General features: G+C 36.0%; 1 protein-coding gene across 1 annotated transcript; it reads right to left on the bottom strand.

Moving 5' to 3' along the window:
* Window positions 1-801: 801 nt before the first annotated feature.
* On the bottom strand, window positions 802-7150 carry slc35d2 (solute carrier family 35 member D2). Its single transcript, XM_015034245.1, has 12 exons — window positions 6840-7150; window positions 6706-6739; window positions 6542-6628; window positions 4595-4662; window positions 4430-4501; window positions 4272-4340; window positions 4060-4162; window positions 3154-3246; window positions 2992-3059; window positions 2815-2893; window positions 2539-2621; window positions 802-1113 (listed from the first exon to the last, which is right to left on the bottom strand). Exons 1-12 carry the CDS (start codon window positions 6965-6967, stop codon window positions 990-992), a joined length of 1008 nt encoding a protein of 335 aa, XP_014889731.1. The 5' UTR covers window positions 6968-7150; the 3' UTR covers window positions 802-989.
* Window positions 7151-13189: the final 6039 nt, after the last annotated feature.

The raw sequence follows: 13189 nt of genomic DNA, 5'->3' as shown, positions 1-13189 counted from the left end.
TTTTTCTTTTTTTATTTTTTAAATTTTTTTTTCCCTTCCTTTTTAGAATTTTTTTTTTTTTTTTTTTTTTGCAGACATCTTGTTCGCATAGTCGAGTGCTGGAATCATAATTTAAAAGTGTGACGTAAACCCAAAGTTTGTAAAACATCAAAGTCACGATGAAGCACTTACCGCCCGGAGAGGCTCGGATTAAGCTTGCAATGCAGTAAAGATTTGATTTATTGTTTGTTCTGGAAATGGTTTTTATTTTTCATAAACTGATTTGAGTGTTGCTGGGTGGGTTTGCATTTGTTTCCCCCCCTTTTTTTTTTTTGTAATTTTATCAATGCGACACTACATCGTTTAACACTGTACGAAGCCCCTCGCTGATGTTCTGCCTCTGTTTGGTTTAATCTAGCTGTGCCCTTTCAATCTGGCTTGCAAATTACCCTTTAAAGAGGCAAAATAATAATCCAAAAGAAGAAAACCCCAAATGATTTAATGAACCCAATGATAATATATTTGGAAGAGCTTCAACCCCTTAGTCTGTTTGGTGGTTTGAGTAAATTAAGGCATTTAATATATATATATAAATATAGTGTTTTCTAGAAGATGAGTATGCACACTATTTACAGAAAGCTTTGAAATTTAATTTTAGTTTCTTTTTGTTTTTCTGCTTCTAACATCCTTCAGCAGTGTTCGTGTTTGACAGTATAGGCTGCTCCTGCTTGCTGGTAGATGTTTTTATTTACTCTCGACAGGCTGTCCACACTGTTATCTCATTGTTGATCATCAATAAACATTCACTGAATCTGACAGACGTGTTGGTGGCAGTTTTTGTTTATTTGGTGTTGGTTTAAAATGTGAATTAAATAGCATTAGGAATGAGTGTTAATAGATCCGTTCATGGTGCAAAAACGAGAGACACAACACAGTGCTGAATTAATGAAATGCTTCAATTTGAAGCAGGATAAGGCCACCTGGTGGCTGTAGGTTTTCCCCTTTTTTTCTCAGTTCTTCCTTGATAAATCCTCAGGAATGAGAATCTTCTGCTGTTCAGTTCCTTCTGCATTACCTCCGGGTGGTTGGCTGCTGTTGAAGGTGAGGTATGAGTAGACTAATCCTCCTGACATGCTGCAAAGAAAATGACAAGTAGGAGTAAAGTGATACGAACATTTTCTGTAGGGTGCATTGCATAAGCCCCTTGCACAGCCTTGAAAATGACTTTTCCAGGTTCAGATGAGTAGAGAAAAAGCTCGAGTTTCCAGAATCTATTATAAAGTGGGTTTTTTAAATGTTTATCCATATCTAAATAATATTTATCTTCCATTTTAAGTCAAACTCATGGATCAGTCTGGTTGTTGAGTTACTGATTGAGAACAGTCGTTATTTATCTTCTCATTCTAAAGTCCAAAAGGGCTTTTTGTGCTCCAGACCACGGCGCTTGTGCAGCTATTCATCTCCGTTTGAGAACGGTACAAATTATATTTACGTTGGGTTGCCTCTGACTTGTGTCATGTACTTCTCAGTGAGAAAAAACCAGAACATCAAACAGCATATATAATAGTAAAAATGATACACATATATGTTGTTTGGAATGTGGTTTCTCGGTTTTGTTTTTTCCCCTCTTTCTGCAGGACTAGAAACAGACTTCCAAGGTGTTGACTTGTGTTTTCTCTACTTCTATCCCCACCTTCTTTTTCTCTCTGTGTCCATTAGATTTGAAAAACATCTAGTGAAGTTTCACACGTATATCAAGTGGAGCATCAAGGCTCTGCTTGTGAAAAGTAAATCTGTTGGGCTCAGACAACAATTCTGTCACTCTGTTGGACAGGACGTAAAAAAAAAAAGAAAAGCAGAAATTGAGTTTGAGATCCATTCCCACAAAATCAGACCACTGTGTTCATTTCATTAAAAATGTTGAGTGTTTTTCTGTTGATTAACACAAAAATGTCACAATAAAATGTGTTTTTCCTTTTTCATTTTGATGCCCAGCAACTGCTTTAAAGTCGACAACGTTGGATCTTGTGGACATGTCCAGAACAGAGTTTGAACATGTAACCTGCGGTTCTTAAACACGGTAAATTCTGCTTTAAAGAAAATATTCTGTGTGATCTACGTAGGTTTTGCACAGGGGGCTGATCTGAGTCAGCAAAAAATAAACAAATTAAAGGAGCCCTTTATCACTTTGCCAAATTGAAAGCCGGCTTGAGCTTTGTGTTGTGTAATGATTTGTGCAATGGTTTGTGGGACATGCACAGAGTAAAACTTTATTTTGCAAATGTTTTTCTCTCGGATTTCCAAACTGTTATAAAAAAAAAAGCACATAAATTTTAAAAATTGAGTGTGGAAAAGTGACCTTTGCCAAGATAAATCCAGAAAGTATGTCTAAAAGATTTCATTTATGCAGAAGAGATTTGGTTGAACGATGGCATCAGATTGGGATTTATAGACAACTTCATTTGTTTGAGTAAGAGCTTATGCTTCATATGGTATTCTATTTCTATTAATGTGAATTATGACACCAATAGAAAAATGAAGCCATAGTAAAATCCTCACCAAATGCTGAGGCCGAGGAAGTTGATCCATGAGAACATGTAGTCTCCACCCACAAAGATGCCGATGTAAGCTACGGCCACGTTCTGAGGAGGGAGATCAAATGACAACCGAGTAATCGAAACAAAACCCGTGAAACGTTTTCTTTCCTTCATTTGACAGTAAACATGAAAAACCCGGAGGTCTGGGAAGTTCAGCAGTTTGAAATAACAGGTTGAGATCTAAGTTTCCCGCTCCGTGTGAAGTCGTTTCAAAAGCTTCTCATGAGCTTGCTCTTACCTTTATGGCCCCTACAACTGTAGTTGTAAGTGCTGAGTTATAATAGCTGCAGAGGACTATGGAGTACATCAATACAAATCTGATGGAAAAAAAAAAAACAGACAAATTTACGAGTTTATCAATACAGCAAAGGACTGACTGTGACTGAATGGGTTGGATTGTGTTTCTGTAACATACCCCATGAAGCAGGACAGAAGGAAGCATAAAATAAATGCAACATTTCTCCAGTCTTCAAATGAGAGAGCCTGGGGATGAAAACACAAACAGTGGCAAAATGAGAAAAAAAAAACCTCTATTTTGGGCTACAAATGCAACTAATCAATAGTATTTTTTTTGTACCTTGTGTAAATCTCCAGTGAACACACTGGCCAAGAGAGTGGGGAGGACGATGATGAGCGAATTGTAAAATAAGACGCCGTACTTCCCAAGGCTCTGTGCACAAACAGAGGGAAAGACGAGGTGATTGAAAATGCTGTTTTAATACCCAGATAACTTAACTTTTGTCCGATACAGTTAAGCCCAAATTTATTCAGACCACTGGCAGATTTAGATGTAAAACTATTTTTATTTCACCAAAAAGTTTGTTCCTGATTGAAAATAATGCAGGAATCTCCCAAAAGAGAATAAGACAATCAACTTTGAATAAATCTTAAGAAAAAACTAAAACGTTTTATTCTCCTTTTAATAAAAAAATTGGCAAATTTGTCCATAGATTATATTCCAATAATCTATGGACAAATGTTTTTTGCAGCAATGGAATCAGGAATTTTCCAGACCATCCAGAACAGATTTGGACCCGTTAACATAAAGACAATAATAAGCTGAAGAACGATGGAGCCGTCAGATTTTTCTGTTTTTTTCCACCCATTTTTTTTTAAGTTATAATTTTCAGATAATATTCATCTGCTTTGGATATTGCTTTTTTGAAGACTGCTCAATTCACAGTCACAGTCAAATATAATAAGTGATTGAAAAATGAACAAAGTTCAGAGAAAAAATTTGACAAACCTTCAAAAGCCACAGGAAACAACAACAACAAAAAAAAGATCAAGTATATTTTTAGAGATTAGAAGAGAATTTGGCTCTTTGTAAGCAAAAGTCTAATGAAATTAGAGTTGGTTTAAAACTTTTGCCTATTTAAAAATCCTTTTAATCAAGTAAGTATGTTAGTATATAGTATAACTTAAAAAAATAACACACATGGATATTAAATCAATACTATGCAGGCTGTGGGGTACATGGTACCTGATCACCAAGTTTCTTCTTGGTGTAAACACCAGAGGCTGCAGTGAAGGCATCGTTCAGCAGAATGAAAGTGTAGGCCTCCACGTCAAAGGCCAGGTCAGAACTAACACGCACAAAAAGAAAAGTAAGAAAAATCCAACAATCTGCACCAAAACCAGATTACAAACATTTAATCTGTAAAACAAAGAAATTATATGAGAGAAAGTCTGTACCTTGCAGCCACCATGGCCCCAAAGACTATCGTCACAACACTGCAAATTACACGTCTAGAAAAAGTTTTTCTGAACAAACAAACAAGAGGCTCAAGGTGAAAAAAAACAAAAACAAACCTCTTTTAACACAACTAATCAGTTACTTTTTTTTTTCTCACCTTAATAAATAAGCTTCCAAGATCATCGTCATCAATATAGTGAATTTCCGTAACACTGTAAACATGGGTAAACTGAAAAAGAGGTGTTTAAGAGTGATCACTGTGTGCTAAAATAAAGCAAACATAAAAATGTAAAGGCATTCTTCAAGTAAGATGGATTAAAACCTGAGCTTTTTGGTGCTTGCCAGTCCTGTCACATGGTTTCCAACATACAATAACGGTAGAGGGAAAATCTGCAAAAAATTAAAAACTAGATTAAAGCGTTTAAGCATACTTTAAAGTGGTGTGTTTTTATTTTTTTTTACTAAGCACCAATAAAACTGGATAACGAGGTATAAGATGTTCACAACAGCATTTCACTAAAACAAGCAGTTACAACAAATATGGTACAATTGCATTTAATTCTCAGCAGAATGACTCAAAGAAGCAGTAACGTATTTTTAGATCCATCTGTCGTATCGGGGTCAGAAAATATTTTCTTTAGAATCTCAACATTCCAAGGTGGAAAAGATATCCATCATCCTATGTAGCATCTAAACTATGTTGTTTTATTTTAAAGGTTGTGCAACATTAGCGGCGCCAAACGCGTCTTGTTTTTTTTCCTGAGGGAAAAATGGCTCAAAACTTCAACTTTGTGATTGATGCTTGAACATTATCCTGAAGAATATTTTGATACTGGGTTTATGACGTCCGACCCTCGACTTCAACAGGGGACCCAGTCCCTGAACTAACCACAGACAGTGGTTAGTTCAGGGCCTTTTTGTTATGACCAAAGCATATTTGTCACAACATGTTCTCGCAGGTCTTTGGAGGTGATCTGTGGGTTATCAGGAACCATCAGCCCGCTGCTGCTCCTGGACGTTTCCTGACCCTCCAGATCTGAGTTTAACAGCATCTGTGTCTGTGGTCTGCCGCTTCCTGATTGCATTTCTTACAGTTGAAACTGACAGTTTTAATCTCTGAGATTACCAACCTTCTCTTGAACCACGACCCTGAACAATCTTTGTTTCAGATCTCTCCCGAGTTGGTTTGTTCGCCCTCTGATATCACAGGAGTGTCAAAGAGAAGCAAAATGTATTAAATACTTTTCTCATGGTTTGACACACTTGTCTATGACGTTCAAGGCCAAACTGATGTAACGTGTAATCAGTTTTGTTACGTTAAATGCTGTCAAATGAGCAAAATCACAAGAGTACCCAAATTCTTCCACAGACTGTAAATATTGTTTCACAAAAAACCTCTCTTCATAAACTTGGACGATCTTAGGAATTAAAAGACATACCACTGTTATTTGTTTTTTTAGTTGAAAGTATGTTGAATTATTATGAAATCTGAGACAGTTTGCCAGACTTTTTCACATGACTGTAAATTACAACATGAAGTAAATTAACTGGCATTTTAATGGTTTAAAATCCTCAGAGTTGCTGAAAATTTTGTTGAAGATGAAACTTCTTAAGAGAGCTAACCAGTAAAAAGTAGGGAAAAATAATTTGTAAAGTTTTAATATCCTTGATGACTTCCCAGGGGAGAAAATAAACAGAGGGTTACAGTTTTTCTTACTTGACTTACGGAAACGTGAGAGTTTTTTATTCTCGGATAGATTTTATTTTGGTTTGCATTCACAGTTTTGTCTGTGGTACTTCAGTTTTCAGCCACCGTTTGATAAAAATGTCAGGGAATCAATACAAACTGCATCAAAGCATCTCTGATTCTGGGTCCAATCTTTTACAAGAAGGAAAAAGTACCTAGGGCACTGGCATGAAAGGGATGTAATAAGCTACAATGGGAAGCAATGGTGAACCGACTGTTGCATTTTGTTGTCCATTATGAAATGACTGACAGGGACAGCTCATACTCTTGGTTGCCAGTTGTGTTGCTTTAAGCCAACATTTGCTTTTGTTTCATATTTTAAATGTTTTGAGGCTTCTTGCAAGCAAAATGTGTCACTTTGATGGTGAGTGATACTCAGTTTGAGTATGCAGGGAAGCAATCAAGAACAACTGTAATAATAAAATTCCTCCTGCTACTTTGTGTTGGTTAATTTAAACTGAGTTAGACAGGTTTGAATAATGTGAACTTAGCTTTAAAGTAAAAAAGAAGAGAAGCTCTTACTTTTAAGACAACGCTCCTGTCAAAGTCTGGAAACTTCACCGTGTTGCTTTTTTTGGCCAAATAAAGGACGACAATCGTAGTAATCATCTAAACAGAGAGAAACATTAGTCTTTTGTTTGCCCCGCAGTGAAGAGAAACGAATCACGAACACCTGCACAACTTACCTGTCCAATTCCCAGGAACAGGTAGGAGGGGAATCTGCAGTCACAAATAGTACATGTGTTACGGAGTAGTTACTTTCGCCGAACAAACTTCCTGTGTGACACTGTGACTCGATGACAGGGCGACAAAAACCCACCTGAAGCTGGTCAGCACGGTTTTGTTCACCACGGTGATCAGAAACGAACTACCGGCGTAAAACAGGGCGGATGACAGCTTCAGGAGTCTGGGATGTTCCGCTGTTTCCCTGCAGACCTCCGCAGACATGTTATAAAATAAAATAATAAAATAAAAAAAAAACCCAGATAAACACAGTTAACAATTAACAACTGCTGCAGTTGTAAACTGAACGCGCCGTCGCTGGAGTTTGAGTGATTCGTGGGGTGGTTTCAGTTGTTCATTTCCTGGAAAACATTGGCCACATCCGAAAAGGAAGGGGGCAGGTGGGCGGTGCTCACACTGTTACACAATTCAGAGGCGGGAGTCACCGAGGATTATAAATGAGCTAATAGTACAAATCAGACTCATGCGGTTTGTCGTAATTAAGAGCGGTTCTTTCCTAAATCAATCACTGACTCACATGTAAAAAGTTTGAACGAACAGGACATTAATAAAACACAAGTTTATCCGATAAATACTCAAAAATTAGTTATGTTGGGTATGTTTGCCACTTGATTTATATATTTATCAGTAGTGGGTCTCGATTAAAATCTTTAATCGAGTTAATTTCAGAGTTGCAGTTTTATCGAAAACTATATTTTTGACAAAATAAGCAACAATTTTCATTAAAAAAAACCCTTTTGCTGCTAATGTATTGAATAAATAGACCTATAAGCTCAATAACAAAATTATTAATTGTTTTTAATCTGTTATTTAGATTATCCAACCATCAGATTGGTGCAAAGTGATTTCAAGTGTTTCAGGAAGCCTTAGTCATTCATGCAATTTGAAAAAAAATAATAATAATTACTTCCTTTAAATAAGAATTTTGTTCCTCTTTACTCAGAGATTTGCAAAGTTATTTGTGAAAGCGTTTTGCAGGGCACCTTTCAATTAAACTATAAATTTTAGGGATTGTATTTAAACATTTAGAAAAGTTGAAGTTTTGCAAGGTGCAGAACCCATTGTCTCATTTCACCGAATGTCTCCAGAGTAGAAAATCTAGAAAGCTACAGATGAAATCATTTTCCGGGCTTATTTTTCTTGAAGGTCCAAGATAGATGTATTGCATCTAAAGCCTGTAATGCTTGTAATGCATTGTTTGGCATTATGAAATGCCAAACAATGCACCACCCAGTGGTTATATTCTGTTAATATTGCTTCAGCAGAAAGACTTAAAAGGTAGAAAACAAATAATTTGTTCAATTCAAATAACATTTCTTGTTCTTTTCTTACCTCCTCAGCAAAATGATCAAGAAAGATGAAATTAAAATCTGTATTACTACTAACTTTTGACAGTACAAAACCGCACAAATCATTTACAAACCCAGACACAACCTGCCTTTTTTTAATAGGGTAGAATGTAATGGTGTGTAATTTGTCTTAAACTTGTGCATGCTTTAATTTGTTTTACTTTTATGTAACCAAGTTCTTTTGTAGATTTATAAGTCCTGATGTTTTGTTTGTCGGATTAAAAGTGCATTTTCAAACTAACTTTTAAGCAGGAGTTAAACATAGTTTTCATTAAGTCCTCATTTATTTTTTAAGAGTAGTTTTTTTATTGGTATGATATATGTTCTAATTTTAAATGTTATGTTTACTTGCAAGGGGAAACATCCTCATCAATTGCAGAAATTAATCTATAACATTGATTATTTTTCTTTAGTAAAACTACAAAATTTCTATTACATAAAACATTTAAATAATTTGCAGACAGTCAAGTCTAAAAGAAGCTAAAAGAAAGTTTAACAATATCCAAATAAGATTACCTCATGTTACATCCTGCTAAAAGTGCAGCTGTGTGTTTACATAGAATGAGTACCATGTGTGTGTGCATGTGTGTGTGCATGTGTGTGTGCATGTGTGCGCGAATGAATACATAAAGATGTCCATGTCTGTGTAAATATACGTCATTGGATTCTTCAGTAATTGTTTTATTGATCGATTGATGTTTGGTTTGATAAGTTTTCCTCTTCCTATCCTGCTACTAACATGAAAAATGACATGTGGCAAGGAATTGATTGTGCATGAGATTTAAATCTAATCCAAGATAATCCATGCCGATAAGAATCTGTCTACAACTGCACTGCTGATTTCAACAGAGATATTTTGTAAGTATGATCTGTCAAGCAGTAACAAGCTCTTGCTTCACTTTACAGAAAACCAAACTAAACTGCAAAGCTGCATGTTTTATCGTACGCCTTTCTTTTTAGATTATACAGAAAGTTATGTCTTGAATAAACATGACAAACATTTTCATTGGTAAAAAGTCCCAAGCTATTTTATTTTGTCTTTCTCTACAAAGGATAAGGCTTAAAAAGCTTTTTTTTTCTTTTTTGAACTGTATATGTTCTTAACCAAGTCATGTGTCATTCTACATCACCTTTAGACTGAAAAGCTCTACGGCAGCTGTGCAAAGTTAAACATTGTGAGCAGAAGGTGCTGAGCAAATAGGCAAAGCATGAGTGATTTACTTGAGTGAGTTCTATTATTCTACCCTTTAGCAGATAAAACACCATTTGCATATAGATAGCCACAGCCTAACGTAAAACACAAACGCTTTTAGTTAGTGTGTATCGGACATGAAAACATGCCTAATAAGTTAACCTAAGGCAAATTCTGTTTTTATGAATGTGTGTGACCTTATTTTGTATGATAGTGACAATACTACATTAAATTGTGCAAATATTTGCTTATAACAGCTTATTTTTAGTGGGGGAACTCCTTAAGTTCAGCGTAAAAATTATATTTCACAGGAAATAGAATCAAGAACATTCTTCTGGAGATGTTTATTGTAGCTTTGTTACTCGTCAGAGCTCTCCACTTGCTGCAGTTCATCAATAATAACAACTATAATTTATTTATAAAGCACTTTCAATCAAAGTGCTTTGCAAACAGTTTACAGAAATTAAAAATGCTTCGATGCAACTCACGACACACAACAAGTGGGCCTTTAGCTTTGCTTTAAACCATCTACAGAGAATGTCTGTCTTACATCCAGAGACAGATTGTTACAAAATTACTTCAAAATTTAGGTACCTGAAATGAGAACGCTCACCCACCAACACACTTTTTTCTGACCCTTTTTCCTGACAACAGAGGGCATGAGAAGGTACAGATTGAGAAAATTATTTAGTTCATAAAGTAAACTCTTCTTACAGAGGACCTGTATGTATGTTATTATACTCCAATAGTGGGATGCAGGAGTGAACTTTAATCTAACGTGACTGTGACTCAGCAATTTACTCTTCATATAATTTTAACCCGTTATACTTACAATTTTCTCCACAAGATGGTGCTACAGCACAAGTCTCGGTCTCCACAGGATCTTCCTTGGTTCTACCGACTACAGTTAAAGCCAAAATTATTTACATTTGAAGTCATTTTCACTGAATCACAAAGTTTATTTCTGAAAGGAAATAGGACGAGAATTTCTCAAAGGATAAAAAAATAACAAACGGAGTACACATACGAGAAATAAATATGTTTTCATCTAAATTTTATATATATATATATAAAAAATTGGCATTTTAAACAATTACTCCTATCTTCCTGAATGATCTACAGAAAAGTCTTTATGGACATTGTAGCAACTGCTTATAATTTCTGACCAGGACTTTGAATGTTTCCTCCAGTATTTTGATCATTTATCTGTGGTGATAAACTCCAAGTCTCTGAGGTTGGAAGGCCTCTTTGTCATCACCCTAATCTGTCGTTCTTCCGACCGATTCTCTATCAGATTCAAGTCAGGACTTTAACTTTGAGAAGGGGGTGTAATTTGGCCTGTGGGTTCAAAGGGTTTTTTTTTTAAATAATGGCAACAAAGACACAGAGCTTTATAAAAATCAGCACAATTTCTTCAGATTCCAGCAGCTGCATGTTTGCACAAATCCTCTTTCTTTTTCCTCCAACCTAGTCTACACAGCTTTTTTTTTTCCAACTAAATGGATCCTGCTTGAATCAATTAATCCACATATCTCTTTGCACTTTTCACATGAGATGAGCCAAAGCTTTGTGCCAGTCAACCTGCTGATGGATCAAAGCCTGAAGATGAATGACTGGGGATTAAAGCTGTGAAAGGGTGTTCAGGTGTTCACAACTGTGACCTGTTTTTACACGTATGTGCATGTGTTTTGGTTCCTTTCAGGGCCAGCCCAAGCCTCCGTGGGGCCCCAAGGGAATTGTGGTTTTGGGGCCCTCTAGTTCTGCTAACAATGTGGACCAGCTGCAATCAGCAGTCCGACCTTTAATTCATTCACATACCTGCTTTAAACTTATTGGATCTCTGGCAGTGTTGTTTACATTATATACATGTTTAACATAGGATACATTTATTGGCCAACTGATTTATCAACCAGTTGATTTCTGGGACCGATTTCCTTCATTTTGGGGAACTGTGATTGGCCGATACCTACATATGAAGCCTGCCCCCTTAAGGGCGGCTCCAACACGCCCTAAAACAGAAAAAGTCCAAAAACAAAAAACAAGCCAACCGGGGTGGGCAGAGGGGTGGGCGGAGAACCCACTTACAGGGTCAGGCCACGGGTTAGGGTTACATTCTTCACTTAAATGTGAAAAAAGATTAAAAATACCCACTATCTGCCTTTTAGACAGTTACTTTCTTTCCTTAAAGGTGGAAAAAGAATATAAACACCCACTATCCTAGATAGTTAACTTTGGTAACCAGGGATCGGCCAGAAAACTGCAATCAAGCAGTTTTCTAGCCGAAAACTGATTGCAGTCAAAGAATCATGACATTCTTTGACTAAATAAATTTCTCTTCAGCGTAACTCCAATAGTTAAAAATTTAATTTATACCAGGTGAGTCTTTCTCCCCTGAGAATGTGGACCGTTACCAGTACCGGGTTGATTCTGAGCCTTCAAATGATTTTAACAGAAGTTTCACATAACTTAGAAGTTGATGTGGCGTTTTGAATCCAAAAATACCTCAGAAATATACAGAGCCAACCATGAGAATCAACTCATTTAAAGTTAAAACTCAGTTTCACACAAACACAAAGACCCTAGCATAAATGTTTGGCTGTTGAACTGGACCGTTCCAGGTCGCTATCAAGCTAATTTTCTATTAGCAGCTTTAAATCTTTTACATTACATTATATTACCAAAGCACATTAAAACAAACCTTTATCTTGGCTTTTCTCTATTCTTCCTCTTTCTTTTCTCTCTCCCTGAAGGGTAAATCCTTTTTTGAGATATTGTTTTGCTAACTTAACTTCTGACCGGAGCTTTGGACGTTTGGATGCTCTGCTCATCCAGCTCATGATACCGGCGAAGCGTGCAGTACCTACCGCGGCCACCAGGGGCCCCCAAGAGCAATTTATTTTTTATTTTTGTCCATGAAATAATTATTTCTACATACATTATCAAATATATATTTTTGTAAAAACAAATCACTTCATATTGAAATTATGTGTTTTTGTCATTATAATGACATAGAAATTATTACTTTAAAAAAAATCAGCTCCACTGAGGGTGCCCCTTAGTGGCCCTGAGGCCCCAAGCGGCTGCTTAGTTTGCTTATGCCTTGGGCCGGCCCTGGTTCCTTTGAACGCTACATGATGAAACACAAGGCTGTTTGATATCTAGCTACATCTACACACACTGTTTGAGTTAATTTTACAAAGGAAATGAAAGTGTCTTACAAGAAGGAGCCTAAGGGGAATCAGAGTCTGAAGACATTCCGGTTGATTTAAGGGAATTGAGAAACCTTATATGACCTAATAGTACATTATGTAAGGTAAATAACATCTATCATCAGATATGATTTAAAATTAATTTGCTCCCAGCTTTTTCCTTAAAGTGATGATTCATTAGCTGTGAAATGAATTTACAACATTTCAATTCATTCCAACCACATAGGAATAATCCTCAAAAAGTTCATTTCAAAGTCTCAGTTCTACAGTTTATTTCTGTTAATTTAAGGAATGAAAAAATATTTTAAGTTACTCAGAAGATACAAATATTTCGTAGCACGAAAAGGATTGCTCTTGCACAAATACCATCCTGTGCATTCTTGCTGAATTGAGTCCAGCAGCTCTTCACTGAAAGCCTCCACAAAGATAGTAAACAACAAAGTCTCACTGTTAAATAAAGTAACTTTTCATATTGATATAAAGTTTAGTGGAAGGAAAAGGTGTTCTTTTAGTCTTTCCCTATGTTAAAAAGACACTGGTTGCACCGTGCCCCTCGACCCCATAGTTGGTAAATTTGGTTTAGACTGACAAAACCATTTAATTTCCCTCTGATATTTATAAAATAATTTCTAATTGAATTGAATCTTATATATATATATATATATATATATATATA

Source organism: Poecilia latipinna, unplaced genomic scaffold (genome assembly GCF_001443285.1).
Source record: "Poecilia latipinna isolate Pla-1442-1.1 unplaced genomic scaffold, P_latipinna-1.0 Scaffold292, whole genome shotgun sequence".
In the NCBI taxonomy this organism is placed as follows: domain Eukaryota; kingdom Metazoa; phylum Chordata; class Actinopteri; order Cyprinodontiformes; family Poeciliidae; genus Poecilia; species Poecilia latipinna.
This window is presented reverse-complemented; position numbering and strand designations above follow the sequence as displayed.